The 18,627-nt window shown below is 41.9% G+C and overlaps 1 protein-coding gene across 1 annotated transcript; it reads left to right on the top strand.

The window, feature by feature from the left end:
• The first annotated feature begins 1,930 nt into the window (after positions 1-1,930).
• Positions 1,931-17,689, top strand: gmps (guanine monophosphate synthase). The gene is made up of 16 exons (XM_041046740.1): positions 1,931-2,166; positions 3,672-3,844; positions 3,954-4,068; positions 4,456-4,553; positions 5,914-6,017; positions 6,313-6,506; positions 7,279-7,444; positions 7,844-7,995; positions 8,143-8,316; positions 11,154-11,259; positions 11,502-11,617; positions 12,875-13,000; positions 13,930-14,045; positions 14,183-14,313; positions 15,225-15,397; positions 15,582-17,689. Exons 1-16 carry the CDS (start codon positions 2,140-2,142, stop codon positions 15,681-15,683), a joined length of 2,073 nt encoding a protein of 690 aa, XP_040902674.1. The 5' UTR covers positions 1,931-2,139; the 3' UTR covers positions 15,684-17,689.
• Positions 17,690-18,627: the final 938 nt, after the last annotated feature.

The raw sequence follows: 18,627 nt of genomic DNA, 5'->3' as shown, positions 1-18,627 counted from the left end.
TTTTGGGTTCAAACCCCAGTTCATCCAGGAAGGCCTTTCTGTGTGGAGTTTGCATGTATGGAGTCTCCCCTGCGTGGGTTTCCTTCAGGTGCTCCCACAGTCCGAAGCAGGTCAAGTTAAATGGTGACTCTAAATTGCCTGAAGGAACATCAATCATTACTTGTTCACATGTAGCACACCTTCCTTAAATAAATCAACACAAATAGAGGGTCAACAGAGGCACACAGATCTTTTTTATCCTGCAGTCCACTGGTGAATTCATCTGGCCATGCTCCCGGTCAAGTCTGTTACACCATCGAGAGTTAACTGAAGAGGAAACACTGTTTCTGTGGTTATGTTAATAGTCTTTGTGCACTGGTTTAGAAAAATGGTTAAAGTTTGACCAGTTTTGATGGACACACAAAAACTGTGTGTCCAAAGAGTATTTTCTGTGGCCATGGTAATAATTATCTGAGTTGTAAAGTGTTATTCATTACATTTGCCACAGGATGGCGCTGATATCATCACATCTGAATATCTAAACCCAGTGGTAAGTCAAAATGCCTGCTGTGTAAAAGATCTGTTTCTCTATTCTCAGTTCAATTTAAGCTTCAGTATACATTATCTCTCTGGTCATGTTTGTCACCACTAGATCGAAAACCCCTTTTTTTACCCCTTTTGAAAACTATTTTCTCAGAGACACCATCAGGGTTTATGTCTCATCTGGGTAAGTTATCTTTTGAACCTGGAAAAATTGTATTGACTAAACATGGCTAAGAACTACAATATTGCTTGGCACAAAGTGGAATTTGACATCTGTTGTGTCTTTCTTGTGAAATACCTCTCTGACATTCAAGGAATCCCAAGCTAAAAGTTTCTGAGAGCTTGTCATATTCCTCATATGTATGTATGGAGAGAAAATATAGAATAAATACATTTTAACCCAAATAAAGAGGATGCAAAAGGAAGAAAATTGTAAAGGCCAACACAAAAGCCACATATGAAGACCCTGAGGGTAACTCATGCTGTAATTTATGTTGTCTTAATAAGACACGAGAAGAGGAAAAGTCCTTATTGTAACCCTGGAACATCCAGTACAGTAGATGTGTTAAAATACGAGGGATTCCTCACACTTACATGTTGCCTCTGCATGACAGAGTCTGAGGTGTAAGCACTGGGGTTAGGTGATATGAGAGCATAAACTGTGGGACTATAGTAACTGTAAGACAGAGCTGTTTCTGTAATACCTTTGTTTGTATTAGCCTGTCTTTGGTAATGTTGCAAATAAATGAGCAGGAGTGTTTTATGCTAATACTGAATTCAAAGGATTAGGCACTTATTAGTACTTGTCAGATATTTAATTCACTGGATAAGCTAAAAACAGACATTCCCATCTGGGTTTTATATCTACAGGCACTTTCTCAAATGAGTTTCCAGAAAATTTAAAATATTTTAATAATTATTGATACTGCAATTTAAATGTAATGATTAATTAGTGTGATATGGGATTTTCTCCATAGGCTACCACTATGTCCCTGTCCTAACCTGCAGTTTTGTGTCAGGAAACTGAGATTTGTCAGGACTGTGTCATAAAGACAGCAAAAAATTGGATTAGGACACATTCCTACACACTATTGTGCATTCAGAAATGTTACTAATTCTTATTTTGCTTTGGAAACCTCAAAGTCTCATGGGTTAGAGACTGGGAAACAAACCCTAGGAGATCTCCCTCTTCATCTCTGTGAGAATCACTGACATACCTTACAATTACTACTGACTTAATGAAAAAAATTAAAAAAAAAAAAAAAAAAAAAAAGCACCAGCAGTAGTTACTTATATTTTGTCACGAGTCAAATTCTCCTGTGCTGTCCAAGCCCAGCCCCCGAGAGGCCCCTCTTCCTCACTTTCATTTTTTAGATATAACTTTGTGCTCCACCCATGAAACACAGACACATTTATTTAGTCTGTTCCCTCTGTGAAACTTACTCCCCAGCCGGAGGAGGCGAGACTGTGACAGCCCATCTTCAGACCAACAACCCAATCTGCTTTTGAAACAGTAGTCGGCGTGCTGAGCCAGGAGCTAACCAGTAGCTGTCTCTCTGTGAGACCTGGGACACCGAGGCGAGGGGGAGAGCTCATTCCACAACACGGCAGTTCTCCATGGCTCTGTGCAACGGAGACAGCAAGGTCAGTGGACCGGGGAGTGTCCGCGGCTCCGGTACTGGGTAACCCGGTTGACTTCGTGTTAGGACCCTGGCTGCTGGTGTACCCCCTCCCCCGGTTAATTACGGCCTGTGTGCACCTCGGGGGGAAAGTTAAGGAGAGCATGTAACGTTACAGTGCCGCTGAGGAGCATTGAGTCCGCTGTTGTCTGCCTGTTGCAGCGTTACATTAACATGTTGCTCATGGCTGCTAACCAGCTAGGCACGGTGTCTCAGTGGTGTTTGGCAAAATATAATCTTTCACATATTTCGCCACCAAACGTGGGCACCTTCCTCTTATGGTGGATCCCTCCAAGACCATTTGCCTCCAAGCACCGCGTGGGTTTTAGCATAGCTCCGCTAACTTAGCCAGCTGCTAACAGGCTAATGCTAATTACAACTGTTTATACTATCCGCGAGCTAGCATGCTAAATAGGGAATTCGTTTGCTAGCTTGAGCCGGGCAACCAGAATTTGAGATGACAGTGCCACTAACTAACCGCAAGTCTTCTATTGCGATAGCTTTGGCGTTCATTTTGAAGGCAAACTAATTTATTCCATACGGCTGCTGTCACACACTTTGAGCTAACGTTAACAGACAGGTTTGCTAACGTCGTCACTAAGCTAGTATGAGCCGACCGTGGTTACCGGTCTGACAACCGGAGCCGCTGCTACTGCTGTTACCAGCTGATCTGGTAAAGTTTGCTGTTACACTGTCGAGTATTTTACTTGTGATTGTACTATTAGAGCTGCTGTGATTGACGAAGGTTTATTTTAAGGGCCAAACTGTACTTTTGATAATAAATTGGAGGTGGCGGGTAGCACGCCTAATCGAAATTGTTTTTAGAAACATCAACGGTGGAAGTGTTTCCACGGACCACGTGGGATCATGTTTCTCGTCTTGCCGTCCTCATGTACCCGGTTTTATTGTTTTATGGAGATCAATTAGCTGTCAGTGATCTGACTTCTCCCCATAAATTGTACTGAAATTTGTTTCTCAAACTGTGATCTGCGCAGATGTTCATATAAATAGCATCCGGACATGGAGAACGGTGGGCAGAAACAGTATATCGAGGTAGAGGGGTTCTCAGTGATAACCTTTGCCTAACATGTGGGTTTCATGTGATTCTACTGATGGGCTGAATGGTTGCAGCACGCTTCACAAGAGTGACTGTATGTCTGTATTGTAGCTCACATGTCCATAATTACATTAAGCCTTATTGAGTCACATTTTCTGTGGCGAGGTCAGAGGAGCAAAACTCTAAAAGGAGTGGGCTACCTTATACCACCACCCAATTGTGAAGGTTATCATTAAAACTATATTTGTTTACTATTATTTATTTGTGTCCTAGTCAAGGTCCTGTCACCTAGTAAACTCTTTTGTGTAAAAGTGACCATAGTTGTATGCTTTTCTGTCTGTTCTGCTCAGCGCAAACTCTGCAAGCACTTTAAGCAAGATAGTGAGTGTGGTTTTGTGAATGTGTGTCCACAGCTGGAGATCAGCAGCGCAGAGCAGAATGGGTCATGTGAAGGAGCGGTGGCGATCCTGGATGCTGGGGCCCAGTATGGCAAGGTGATTGACAGACGGGTTCGGGAGCTGTGTGTACGCTCTGAGATCCTCCCTTTAGAGACCCCGGCCTTTGCCATCAGAGAACAGGGCTACAGGTGAGCATGAGAATAACACGCATCACACATTATTATTGTATTATTCTGTCACTATGAATTTGTTATAGATTTTGACTTGATTGTTCTCTCTCTCTTTCACCCTCTTTAGGGCAATCATTATTTCTGGAGGTCCAGCCTCTGTGTATGCAGAAGATGCCCCCTGGTTTGACCCTGCCATATTCACTATAGGAAAGCCTGTCCTTGGGATTTGCTATGGGATGCAGGTATTCATGTACATGCGCACACACAAACAGAAAAAAATTCTGCAGTGAGCATCCTTCTTCCACAAAGCCTTTGTTCAAGGAAGCATTTGTGTTACATACATTCACGTTGAGTGGCTGCACTCTACTATCACTCTACTCCAGGCTGCTGTCCAGCTCTCCTGGGCCAACTGGGACTTCACCACGCTCTTCAAGGGCACTTTGACACTAGCTGAGGGAGACAAGAGCACTGCTCGCTCAGTTTTCCCAGCTAGCCTGAAAATTAAAACCAGCAGCTTCTCGAGCACATTTCTGTAAACTGCAGGCAGTTGTGTAATTTTTGAAATCACACTAAAATGTATTATGTGTCCCAAGTGTTAACTTTGCTCTGTGTGTGTAATTGCGTTACAGATGATGAACAAAGTTTTTGGTGGCACAGTACACAAAAAGAGTGTAAGGGAAGATGGGGTCTTCAGTATTGGACTGGACAACACTTGTTCCCTCTTCAGGTAATATTGTTTGTCATGTTATCTTTTTTGCAATCAGATATGTGTGAAATGAGAAGATGACAGACTGATAGGAAACATAGGTAGAGTTTGAGGATGTGGAGAGAACATACTTTGTGCAAGGGTAGCATGGCCTGACACATGATGTAGAAAGACGTTCTGGACACAGACTGGCCAGGATCTCCCTTTCAGCCGGTGTTTGACAGCACATGCAGCTATATGGAGAGGGCAGTGAGGTTTTTGTAGCCATACTGTATGTCCATTTAATCAGAATCAGAAACACTTTATTGCCAGGTATGTTACACATACAAGGAATTTGACATGGTGTTGCTGGTGCAAACAGAAAACTTGGACTGACAAGTCCCATAACACACACAGTGAAAGATAGATAGATAGATAAAACCTTTAATAGTCCCACAATGGGGAAATTGCACAATGGGGAAATTGCAATGGGGAAACATACTAAATAAAAAGAAATAATAATAAGAATAATAAGAAATAATAAAATGACATTTACTAGTGGTATAAAAAGCCTTTAAATGGAACATCCAGTATCTCTCGAAAAGCCACAGGACACTGTTACTAAGCTGCTGTATACTATTTAAGAGAGAAGTTTGTCAGTGACTTGTGCTCCATATTGTTAAACTGTGTTCTGCAACCCATCAGATTCTGTGACCTAATTAGACATTTTTTGTTTGAAGTTTTTGCATCGTCATGTGTTGTGTATCCAAACTGCAGAGCCTTGACATTTCCCTCGTCAATATAAAAAGTTAACATGACCATCTAGCATCGCATAGTCTGATAGGTCACAGATGTTTGTGTAAACTAATCCTATTGCAACTACTGATTGTGCTTTTCGAGGTCAGTTGTGTCTCGTCTGACACCATGAATGCAGATCAGGAAGCAAGCACTCATTTTTGTGTTTTAAATCAGCAAAAAAAACCCAAACATTTGCCATAGACTGAGCTTATTGAAGTTTGCTGATGTAATCATCCTGTCATTCCTTGAAATAATCAGAGAGGAAATCACTTATAGATCAGTCAGTGAACTTAAAGCGTCTCCTTCTGTCTTAAGAAGCTGAGGACACAGTGTTGTGGACATTGTATAAAACACGGCTGCTGCTCAGTGGGTTTGTTGCAGTGCCATATTTACTCTATAAACTGCAGAAGCATTCTTGTAGTCAGTTGTTAAACAAATACTGCAGAGTCTAAAATAGAAGACTGCAGTCTTTTATTAGTCTGCCTCTCACATTTAACTTAAAAACACACAGTGGAAACTGTTTCTGACACATAACAATCATATGCTGTGTTTTTGAACACTGCATATCTTCCTCTGACGTCTTTGTGTTTCTTTATCCTACCAGAGGCCTTCAGAAGGAGGAACTGGTCCTGCTGACCCATGGAGACAGTGTGGATAAAGTGGCTGATGGCTTTAAAGTGGTGGCCCAATCAGGGAACATCATTGCTGGTGAGTGGCACGTGAGATAGTCTGTGACCTTGATTAATGTGATCTAGAATTAGATTGTGGTGCATGCAAATTTGTAAAAAACAGTTGTATTTCTTTTTGTTTTGTTTTAGAAAGCCTGAGATTGGAGAGACGTAATTACATATGACATGAGTCTGTAGACTTGTCAAACTAATCTGAAATTCTAAATCTGGCTTATGTTCTACTAATCATGCATGAGTGTATTATTCAAAAGAACCAGTTGAGAATAAGCAGCAACTTTAACTGTCCCCTCATCACATCTCTGTTTTCCCCACAGGGATTGCTAACGAACAGAAGAAGCTGTACGGGACACAGTTCCACCCTGAAGTCGACTTGACGGAGCGAGGCATGGAGATGCTGCGTAACTTCCTCTTTGAGATCGCGGGATGCACAAGTACCTTCACTGTACAGAACCGCCAGCAGGCCTGCATCAATGAGATCAGAGAAAAAGTAGACAAATCTAAAGTGTTGGTGAGTGAAACTGCACCAGGTTTCATGAGTGTGTGTTGGTGTTTAAACCATTTTCAGGGCAGAGAGACAACTTTAAATAAAAAAAAGGAAGAAAAAAATGACAGAAAAAAAATTCTCAGCGTATTTTAACCTACAATAGTGGGCTAATTTGTCTAAAAGTCTAAAGCAGTGCGTTGCTGCGTGTGAAGTGTTCTAGCTGCTCAGGAAGTGTTGACAGCAGCAGTGGTGGGAAGTTAAGTAGAACCAATTAAACTCTCAAATTAAACCGCGTTCTATCTGAAAAGAGGTAGTCGACTCCCAGAGCAGCTTCAAACTGGGTTTCATCTCAGGGGAGTGTGAAGGCGATAAATGAATGTAGGAAACAGGCACAGGATTTGTATGTAAAAAAAAAAAAATACACAGCCTTTGTTTCTCTTTTCTCTTCAGTCTGAAGGGTATGTTTTTCACTGTTTGTTACTATTCTCTGTTGTAACTTGTTCCCGTAAGAAGCATTTGGCAAGTGGCATTTTAGGTGTGAGATTCCCAAGAGTTGGTAGTCAGCTAATTAGAAGCAAAGTGCTGTTGAGGCTGTAGTCATGTCTTCCAAAAGCTTAATATTTTACTGCCTTCCAACAGATGATATACCAGATACTATAACATCTTATGAAAATGAGAAGCTTATATAAGCATAAAAGACACATACAGATAATGTGGTGGTGGTCCTGTGACGGACTGTTAGCAAGTGGTTCACAGTATTTGTCTCTGAAGACATTGTTTCTGATCATGTCTTCAGGTGCTGCTGAGTGGTGGAGTGGACTCTACAGTGTGCACCGCCCTCCTCAACAAGGCTCTGAACCAGGACCAGGTGATTGCAGTTCACATCGACAACGGTTTCATGAGGAAGCGGGAGAGTCAAAGCGTGGAGGAGGCTCTCACCAAGCTGGGCATCAAACTCAAAGGTAGGGATGGCAGGTAGAGAGGACACAGTAAGACCTCACAAGTCTTAATATAATCACTGTAATTGAAGACTTGAATTTGGGAGTGTTGACAGGAAATAAGTGCTTGTGGTAGTTGTTTTAGATAGTTGATTAGAAAGTATTATTTGAAAACTATACTTTTAATTAAACTATTCATTGCCATGTGATGGGTAGTTGTCATTATTCTGTCATTTTACAGACCAAATGACGAATCAGTAATGAAGATTTGTTGCAGCCCTAAATAAAACAATATACTGAGCTATTATCGTTCTACTATTGTCGTCTTTGATGTGACTGAGGACCTCTTTTTTAGTGTCTCTCATAACCCAGTTGTGTCTTCTGCCTCTCTCTTTGTGTCCTCTAAAATGCTGCACTCCTCAGTGGTAAATGCTGCTCACACTTTCTACAATGGAACTACAACCCTTCCCATCTCTGAGGAGGACAGGACGCCACGGAAACGCATCAGCAAGACTTTGAATATGACCACCAACCCTGAGGAGAAGAGGAAAATAATTGGAGACACATTTGTCAAAGTGAGCACAAGGTTTAAAGCGCTATATAATAAAGTTTTTTTTTGTCCCACTGCACATATGTAAGCAGCTGCCAATATGGGTTCTTCACTGTTTGTCTTTAATTTACTAGTTTACTGTTGTATGTGACTTTATTATGTTGGTTCACAGGTGGCAAATGAAGTGATAGGAGAGATGAATCTGAAGCCAGAGGAGGTTTTCCTGGCCCAGGGTACCTTGAGGCCCGATCTCATTGAGAGTGCTTCTCATCTCGCCAGCGGCAAGGCAGAGGTCATCAAAACACACCACAACGACACCGAGCTCATCCGCAAACTCAGAGATGAGGTACTTGCACCCACACACCTGTCATCAATGTCTCTTACTCTTTGTGCTGCTTCAGAATACGGACATGATTATTCAGTGGATACTGAATAAGGTACTGAGTTTAATGTAACAAAGGAACAGGGTGCTACGATGTAGAGCTTGAGTTGAAAAGGAGGGGTATTGGTAAATAGCACAGTCAGTGAGTTTACGCAGTACAACACTGTATTGTCACAGTGTGCTGATTCACCATAATTACACATACAGCCCATAAATACACGTTAGGGGATAGACCCAGTCATTAAAACAAGATATATTCCAACACACTCGCACGTTATCACAGGTTTTCCTCATTCACTGTGTCGCTCATATATTCATATTATTACATCTAGCCACTGACTTGTTGCAGGGGAACATATTTCACTACTTCTTCACATAAAAAAAAAACTTACAGTACTCTGTAAATGAATGCTGATAAAAGATTTACAGTGAAATATTCTGAATCTTTTAACTTAAGATAAAAACTGGAATTTGGAGCAGGCAATTTGAGATTCAAGATTCAAGATTCAAGATTCAAAGGGTTTATTGTCATTTGCACAGTAAGGAAACAGGTTTCCCTGTACAATGAAATTCTTACTTTGCTCTTCACCCAGAATGCCATACAAAACGTTGTAAGTAAATAAAATAGATAATAGTATTTACAAAATATTAATAAGAGCATAAGTGAAAAAAAAAAAAGTTACACAAAATATAAACTGTACTGATATATACAAATCAGCTGTTGTGCAAATTCAGCTGAGAGTGAAGACTGTGCAAAAGAACTGTTATGTGAACAGTGCAGTATGTGTGCAGTTATTAAGGTGCAGAACAGTAATAAATAATAACAGTCAGTATGTGCAAAAGTTGCAGCCTGTTGTTACAGACTCCTGTCAGCTGTTGAGGAGTCTGATGGCAGACGGGAAGAAAGAGTTTTTAAGTCTGGTGGTCCTGCACTTCACACTCCTGTACCTCCGGCCTGAAGGGAGGAGAGTGAACAGACCTTGTTGTGGGTGGGTGGGGTCCTTGATGATGGAGGCAGCTCTCCTGTGGACTCTGCGCTGGTAGATGCTCTGCAGAGAGGGCAGAGGAGTCCTGGTGATCTTAGACGCAGTCTTCACCACTCTCTGCAGGCGTTTGCGGTCCATGGCAGTGGAGCTGCCGTACCACACAGTGATGCAGCTGGTCAAGATGGACTCAACAACGCAGCTGTAGAAGTTCCTGAGGATCTTTGGTGACATGCCAAACTTCCTCAGCCTCCTCAGGAAGTACAGCCGCTGCTGAGCTTTCTTCACCAGCTGTGTGGTGTTGAGTGTCCAGGTGAGGTCGTGGCTGAGGTGGACCCCCAAGTATTTAAAGCTGCTCACCCTCTCCACTTCCAGACCCCGGATAAGTAGTGGCTGATGAGGGCTCCTCTCCTTCCTCATGTCCACTATCATCTCCTTGGTCTTGTCTGTGTTGAGGGTGAGGTTGTTGTCCTCACACCATGTCACCAGAGTGGCCACCTCCCTCCTGTAGGCTGCCTCGTTCCCGCCAGTGATGCGTCCTATCACGGCGGTGTCGTCCGCAAACTTCAGGATGATGTTGTCCTTGTGAGAGGCCACACAGTCGTGGGTGAACAGGGTGTAGAGGATGGGACTGAGGACACAGCCCTGTGGTGTGCCGATGTTTGTGATGATGCTGGCTGAAGTCTTTTTCCCTATTCTGACAGACTGAGGCCTGCCAGTCAGAAAGTCCAGGAGCCAGTCACAGATGAAGGGGTGTAGTCCAAGGGAGAACAGTTTGTGTGTGAGCTTGTGGGGAATGACCGTGTTGAATGCGGAACTGTAGTCAATAAAGAGCATCCTGATGTAGGAGTCCTTATTCTCCAGGTGTGAGAGGGAGATGTGCAGTGCTGCGGCGATAGCATCTGAGGTGGACCTGTTGGACCGGTAGGCGTACTGCAGGGGGTCCAGTGTGGCCGGGACGCTGCTCTGAATGTGGGGCAGCACCACTCTCTCAAAGCACTTCATAATGATTGGAGTGAGTGCTACTGGCCTGTAGTCATTCAGGCAGGTGGGGGGGCTCTTCTTGGGGAGGGGGACAATGGTAGTGGTCTTGAAGCAGGAGGGAACAGTTCTCTGGCTGAGGGAGAGATTGAATATGGAGGTGAGAACGTCTGTCAGCTCGTTGGCACATGCTCTGAGGGCTCGTCCAGGAATGTTGTCTGGTCCTGCCGCCTTGCGGGGGTTGATCCTCCTCAGGGCTTTGTGTACCTGGGCTGATGAGACGACTGGTGGGGGTGAGGGGGGTGTAGTGGTCTGAGAGTCTGTGGGCCTCCTCTCTGTGTGGGCGGTGGAGGTCTCAAAGCGGGTGTAGAATGTATTGAGGTCATCAGGCAGGCTGTCTGTGGCACTGATGGTACTGGTGCTGCTTCTGTAGTCCGTGATGTGATTTGAGTGGCATGTAAAAAGATTACTTCTGCTTTTACAGATGAGATGACACTTTTTTGTGCTAAGGCACCAGTAGTTTCCATACCAGTCAGCACCAGACTAACAGTTTGATACTTGAGTTGTACAGACAAATGGCAGGAGGATAGCAAATGCGTAAACATTACTTTCTTTTATTAAAAGTGGATTTTTACATCCTTCATCCACTTGAAGGAGCACTGAAGTTCCCGTGAAGACAAACATCAGCTCTCCTCCTCACAAGCTGTTTAGTGCTCATATATTATTTTTCTTTTTGCTCAGTCCTCCTATATAAATGCACACCCATGCAACACCTAAGCATATCCCTGACTCTCAAACTGTTAGCAATGCTGATTCCACTTGTTTGTGATCCTCCAGGGAAAAGTAATCGAACCGCTGAAAGATTTCCATAAAGATGAGGTCAGAGCGCTGGGGAGGGAGCTGGGCCTGCCAGAAGAGATTGTCTCTCGACACCCTTTCCCTGGCAAGTACACAGACACACATGCCGGTGTCATCACAGCTCTGACAAAACTGTACAAAAGTGATTTGTATCAACATAATGCTCAGCAATGTTGGCTTTTCATCTCTTTCTGTCATTGTCTCCTTTCTTAATCTGCCTCTCTTTCCCCTGTATCATCCAGTTACTTATTCAGACAGACAGACTCAAAACTCTCCCATCACTCCTGTGTTTTCTAAAAACTGCTCCTTCTCTCTCCCTGCCTTTAGGTCCTGGTTTGTCCATCAGAGTGATTTGTGCAGAGGAGCCTTACATCTGTAAGGATTTTGCTGAAACAAACAACATCCTCAAAATCATCACAGACTTCTCTGCAAGCGTCAAAAAGGTCAGAACAATACAGATACATAAAAAAAAAACAAAAAAAACACATAACTACTTGTTTGACCTCCTACAACTGTGGAGAGCAGAAAACAACTTGCTAGTGGAACAGAAACCCCAATTTATGGAACTGCAAGTAATAGCAAGACATCAGTTGCTGCAAATACGCCTGTCTTCCAACACATTCAACAGTCAAAATTGAGACACTAATTTGTATGCCAGTGTTCGCAGTGAAGCATGCACAGTTTTATTTATTAACTGAATCACTGCTTATTGAAAACACCCCTCTAAGCTAGAGCTGACACTGTAAATTTCATCAAATATTGGTGGTAGTATGCAGATCCAAACAAATTAAAGACAGATTCATGACTTTCAGTGAAACCAGTAGTGTGTGACGTGTTGAGTTTTTCTACCCTTCAGACGTCTAAAGAGTAAATCAGCTCAAAGCATCACAAACTATTGGTGAAATATTGGGTCACTAAAATGCAAAGGAAGCACAAACAGTGTGTAGGCATGTCTCATTTATTACCATGCATTGATCCATCAGGACTTCCGTTGTGCAGTTTTTGGCCAGACTACTAGGTTCCTGAGGCATAAACCCAGGAAAGCCCCCGACTCTAGAAATCAAAAATCCCATGTAGCTGGGGGCTGTTTAATCTGCCTGGTTAATTACGGAGTTAATAATGTGCAACCTCTGCTGGTTGATTGGCCACATTGCACCAAAAGCCAAGGAATGGTGATAATTTAAATAGGCTCTGTCTAGTTTGCTTTTTGTACCTTGTTTTTCACTTTGCTGTCAAAGGAAAGTTTTTTTCCAGTCAAGACCAAAATCAAGGACAGAAATTAAAATTAGCTTTGATAAGATTTAGTGTTTGCTGCTGGTTGTCTGACAGCACAAGTAAGTATTCAGTCATTTGCCATAATGTGTAGGACAGCTGTTTATTAGATAAGTAATTTAAAGTTCATAGTTGACCTGCTGGATTTTACTATGACACTGGGAATCAGGGATTTTGTGAATATACTGACAAACCTGTTGTTGAACCAAAAGTCATATAGGTTCTTGTGATGGGACATGAAATGAGAGATTTTATTTATGTTTATTTTGTAGTGAAACAGCTGGTAAATTATGTGTTCTCAAAACAAGTGAAAGGTAAAATAAGAAAAAAAAAGTCAGGACATAGACCAAACTGTGTTTGTCATATTTGGAGGTTTCTGTCCTTTCAGTTCCATATTTACAAACAGCTTCTCTGTCTGTCCTCTCCAGCCCCACACCTTGCTGCAGAGAGTCAAGTCGTGCATATCAGATGAGGAGGAGGAGAAGCTCATGCAGATCACCAGCCTTCATTCACTCAATGCCTTCCTGCTGCCCATCAAAACTGTCGGCGTGCAGGTAATCCAGTTCATCAAACCTACACATCAACTTCTCTCACATATGAGATTGGCAGTGTTCACAGGGATAAATTACTTCATCTGTATTTTTTTAAAGTAAAAATTTAGTGCCCATTTTTGAAGGTTTGTCCAAATACAGCTTCTTTGTTTGTTGAGGATATCTGAGCTGTTGCATATATGTGGAGAATTCAAATGTCTTAAAGACCAGTGATGAATGGTTTAAGAGCGGTGACGTTTGGAAACAGTATGTGTCATTCTCGCTGTTTGTCTCTTTGTGTTAAAACTATAATTTAGTGGTTAACCACGAGACACACCCACACACAGAAAGCTTCCCAGTTGGTTACCTCTTGACTCTCTCTCTGTCCAGCCAAAGGAGGGATCTGTTGTAACTGTTGTGGCACATTTAGGTTATTTTTCCCTCTCTGATGTTGACTGGTGTGAGTCTCTGACATGTACACAGGGTGTGTTCCTTAGAAATGGTTAAAAATGGCATTAAAAAAAACCCCAAGTTTTATTTTGACCTTCAGTGTTGCCTGGAGAAAAAGACGGTTACAACCACTTTCCTCACCCAAACACAGGAGTCAGCCAGTGACTGTGTGTCTGTGTGTGGGTGTGTCCTCTATTACTTCCTGTTTGAAGCCAGAGTTTTAAATTTGCCCCAGACCTCAAATTGTGGGGCAGACGGGAGACTGTAGAGAAACACAGACAGGTTTCTCTGCCTGGGGAATTTGGTGGAATGAAAACAGATTATGCAGACTTATATATAGGAACTTCACTGTTTATTTAACACAGAAACAAAATGTAGGGAAAATTGCACACATGTGGTCACTAATTTTACATTTGTTGAAGATTTTTGTTCTCTTGTTTTATATTCTTTGTAACTCTGTAAAGACTTTAGCTTTAAAAATATGTTTTCTGTGTCTGTCTCAGGGTGATTGCCGATCCTACAGTTACGTGTGCGGCGTCACAAGTAAAGAATCCCCACACTGGGAATCTCTCATGTTCCTGGCCAGACTCATCCCTCGCATGTGCCATAGCATCAATAGGTAATACGCAAGTCTTTCCACTCATCATGTCTCCTCAGTGATATACCACGTGAGACAGTCAGTTCTGTCAGTGGTCAGTAGAACACACAGACCCATTCATTCATTCATTCATTCGTTTATGTCTCTCCCTTTTCCAGAGTTGTGTATGTATTTGGGTCCCATGTGAAGGAGCCTCCGACAGACATTACCCCAACCTTCCTGACCACAGGCGTTCTGAGCACGCTCAGACAGGCTGACTTTGTAGCTCATTCTATCCTTAGAGAGTCTGGTAAGTGTGTCTGCCCAAGTGATTTCAGACATTTTCATTCAGACCTGTCTATTGAAGCATTTCAGTTCATATTGGTAAATATGTGTCCACAGTTTGAGTAATACAGTTACTTCACTCCTTTCACAAAGCCGTTGGTACCAGGATAGTGGACACATACATACTTGTGTGCATACTGACATGCATAAGGGGAATGTCACGTCCCCTGAGGCAAACCAAATATTTATTTGAGAGATTTTCTGTGTTCTTCAGTGAGAATACTTTTCTTTTGTGAGGTGTCTGTGCTTTCCTGACTTGTTGCTCTGGTTTCACCTAGTATTTCATTGTACTAATTTAAGATGTGTTTAATAGGGGTATCGTTGAAGATCATTTTGTCTACAGATCATGTAAATGGTCCATACAGCATAATGTAAGCCTTTTGGCTTCATTAAAACATTTCAAATGTCTCAGCCATGTGAGCGAATTCCCTGTTTTGCATTGTGGACACCCAGTCAATAAATCCAGGCCTAATAAGATGGACAAAACCTGTTCATTGAAACACTGGAGGCATAAACGTTATTTATTGTTTTGTATGTTCAACTACATAGATTGATGGAAACTCTAGTGTTGGTTGTTTTTACCTACTTTGTTGATATATAGTGAAAGTGCTAAGTGAACAAGAGAAATTAGGCTTAAAGTATTTGCATTGTCAAATGGACAGATGCAACAGGATAAATATTTCCAAATACAGAGAAGAGAAGAAGTTTTCCAAACTTTTTAATGACAGCCATAATCCTCCTTACAGATAGAAATAAATTTGTTTAAAAAATATTTTGCAGTTTCAGTCTTAGACAGTGAAGCTATTTAGGAACTTTGTTTCATAAAAATTAGTTAAAGCAGCATTGAGATCTTTCATTTCTGTCTTTATCTTTCAGGCTACTCTGGTAAGATCAGTCAGATGCCGGTCATCCTGACCCCCCTGCACTTTGACCGTGACCCACTGCAAAAGCAGCCGTCCTGCCGGCGCTCAGTGGTGGTCCGCACCTTCATCACCAGCGACTTCATGACCGGGATCCCCGCAATGCCTGGCAATCACATCCCAGAGGAGGTATACAATGATTTGGTCTTAGTACTTTCCTGGACTTGGTGGCATCGTCTTACCACCATGGGTACTAACCTAGGTTCAGGGATTGAGCATCATCCACCCAAGAATTATTTAAATAAAGAGTGTCTCAGTCTTCCTCTTTTTTTTAAATTTTATTTTTATCTGTCTCATCTGTCTTCTGTCCCAGGTGGTGCTGAAGATGGTAAATGAGATCAAGAAGATCCCAGGCATCTCCAGAGTCATGTATGATCTGACCTCCAAACCACCGGGCACCACAGAGTGGGAGTAAAACACAACATGGCGTCATACTGATAGGACACACACTCACACACAATGCACAGACACACTCAACAGACATAAGAGAGGGCTGGTGAACTCCTCCCCTCCTTTTCTGTCCTTCATCCCCTTCCAACTTTTCTCCACCTCCCTCCCCCTTCTCTCCTCGCTACTTCCTCTCTCTCTCTTCAACATTCCCATGGAAGGCAGACCGTACTGTGACGGGCGCACATTCAAAGGCGCTACTGCTCTGCCCTCCCCACCACTCCTCCCTGGTCTTAATATTTTTGGCAGTAGGGATTAATGTTGGTTATTGATAATATATTGTCATTTTTGATCCATGTTCAACGATGTATTTCCTCTCTATGACGAAAAGATAAATTGCCGCTTCCTTTTGTGAGGTAAAGCATTAAAAGCAAGTGGCGAGAAGCTGTGAAAGTTCAGAAAGTGGACTTGATGTCGTGCCTCAGGTTATGGGATAAGTTGAGCATGAAAAAATGTAATGTAATGAAAGTGTAATGAAATGGAAAAAACAGCAGAAGGAGGATTTGACTTCAGCAATTGTTTTCTGCCTTTTTTTTGTCGGATGTTTTTGTTTTATTGTTGTAGGTCAGGACGTTCTCTGCCTAAGACTATCCTCTCGATTTGTTCATCTTCACTCTCTGCCTGTATACTGTGCTCTGAAGAAGGTTGTCTGAACAGAAGTAAAGCTGAACAGACAAACCTGTGTGACCAATCAACAATTTTTAAGCTTTTCGTTTTGCCAAAAGTAGAATATGCTGTGGTGATATTATAACATTGTGGGCTCTTCTGACGATCCTCTCCAAGCTACATTTGTTGACAAGAGCTGTTGAATTGTTGCTGTACTCACTGTGGACAGCAGTCAACCCAAGAATAGCTTCAGTATGATGACTGGTGTGCAGCTGTGCAGGAGGCCAATATCATGGGTAACTTTGTGTGTGCCTGTTCTATTTTTCTTTCTTTCTTTTCTCTTTTTTCTGTTTCTTTCTTTGGTGTGACCCAACCTGGACTCAGATGTTTCCAGAAAGGAGGATATAACACTGTTTTCTCCTCATGCTGCAATATGTATGCTTTTTATGAAGAATAAACATGGCAAGATGACTAATAACAAAATTATAAGTACAGTAGAGTTTATAACCACATTGTGTAAATTGCTGTTGTCACTTCATTATTTGGCTGCTCTTCTGTTGTGCAGGGGCACATTTTTGCACATCACATCTTGTTTTGTTTTGGTTTTTCCACCCATAAAGCCTTGGTGCTTTATGAGGGTAACAGAATCATACATCCAGTGGGAACTTCAACTTATTAAGTGTGTCGGTCTGTAGTGTCAAAGGTCAGGTTAAGAGTACTGTCTGTTGCCATCTCTAACGTAAGTTCACTGTGTCTCAGAAAGGCATTACTGTGTCATTTATTTCTATTCTGTACAGTTAAAACATTCAGCACATCATAACCTCTAGTCTTCAGTCTTGTTGTTTAAACCTCAGTGAATACAGTGCTCAGGTTTAACTGAGTTTTAAAAAGTGTATCGTACCCTGTTAGAGACATTTCACTCAGACATGGTCCTCTCGCCTCCAGGATTTGTCTTTGTGCCTCTCATCCCCGGTTTTATCCTTAACATTTAGTGGCAAAATACTCCTAATGCAAAATGAATGGTTTTCCTAACTCGTCTTAACTGCTATTAGTGTTCCTCCCTCTGTTCTGCCTTTTATACGTGTGCTTTTTAAGTTGCATATGTCTCCATAGAAAACAACAGCTTGATGACAGTTGACATATAATTTTGTAGTTGGATTTAATTGCAATATCGATAAGATTAAGTTATGCAACTCTTTATGTCAGATTTTTTTTTTTGTTTGTTTTTTTGTTCTTATTTTTGTTCAACAATGCTCATTCTCCTTAGTAACGTGCCTCAAACCAAGCCACTGCATGCAGTTTCAACTATGACGACATTTGTACAATGGAAAACTGAGCTTTAATAAAAGATCTCCATGTTGAAACTTCTCACATCTGTCATAACAAGCATATCTTCTGTGGACTTCACTGTATACTTGTTTACCTTCTTTTTTTAATCTCTAGGATATTAGTAACTTTATCTATAATAAATATTTCACTTAGTTTTTGGGGAGTATTAACTCTTAGTTTAACCCACTCCATGCTTAGGATATCCTAATTTCTGTCTTGTCTACATTGCATTTAGGTTTTCTATAAATGAAGGAAATAATAATAGACCAAAACAGTTTTGTTTCTTTTAATGCAGCCCTGTCTGTTTATAATAAAGTGTGATAGTAGTCAGATCACAGTATATATATCACAGTTTTTGTTTAACACTGGAAGCATGTGAAGGTATCTTACCATAGTGAAAAAGTAGAAGACACAGACAGACAACTTGCTGGAGCTCCCCTTTTAACCATGTGCCTCTTTAAGAGTGTACGTGGAGCTGGACTTTGAAATGAACATTTTTGTAAATGGCGGCACATAATTGATTTCTCGCAGAACTCATCAGCATCAGCCAGACGTCTCTCATGTGCCTGAGACAGATCACAAGGGCTCGATCACACACTCATGTGCACACATTGATGGTAATCATTTATCATTAGCAACTATACATGAACTAACATCTCTGTATCTTCTTCCTGTTTTAGATTCCAGCGTTCCGTGTGCAAACTTCCCTTCAGTATACTGTCATGTTATAATAGTGACGTACAACTACTGTAAACAACCATATTGTTGAAAGAAGTTTACGGTATAAATTTTGTTAAGGTCCTGTTTGTGTGCAGTCGGCCCTGGTTGCCCAGCAGAGGTCCCTCTGTGTGCTGGGGGTTCAGGTGTGTTTTTGTCCCCGCTGACTGAGAGACAAGAGCAGACAAGTTCAATCAGCCATCAACACACAGCAGACCCACACTCAGGGGAAAAGACACAACTTTGGAACAGTAGCCGTC

The sequence above is a fragment of the Toxotes jaculatrix genome, chromosome 9, assembly GCF_017976425.1.
Source record: "Toxotes jaculatrix isolate fToxJac2 chromosome 9, fToxJac2.pri, whole genome shotgun sequence".
NCBI lineage: Eukaryota > Metazoa > Chordata > Actinopteri > Toxotidae > Toxotes > Toxotes jaculatrix.
Note: the sequence above shows the minus strand (reverse complement) of the source record. Positions and strands in the feature narration are given on the sequence as shown.

Coding starts and splice junctions, on each gene's coding strand:
- gmps (XM_041046740.1), top strand. CDS start 2,140: ATGGCTCTGTGCAACGGAGACAGCAAG. Junction 4,554..5,913: donor AACACTTGTTCCCTCTTCAG/GTAATATTGTTT, acceptor TTATCCTACCAG/AGGCCTTCAGAAGGAGGAAC. Junction 7,445..7,843: donor GCTGGGCATCAAACTCAAAG/GTAGGGATGGCA, acceptor TGCACTCCTCAG/TGGTAAATGCTGCTCACACT.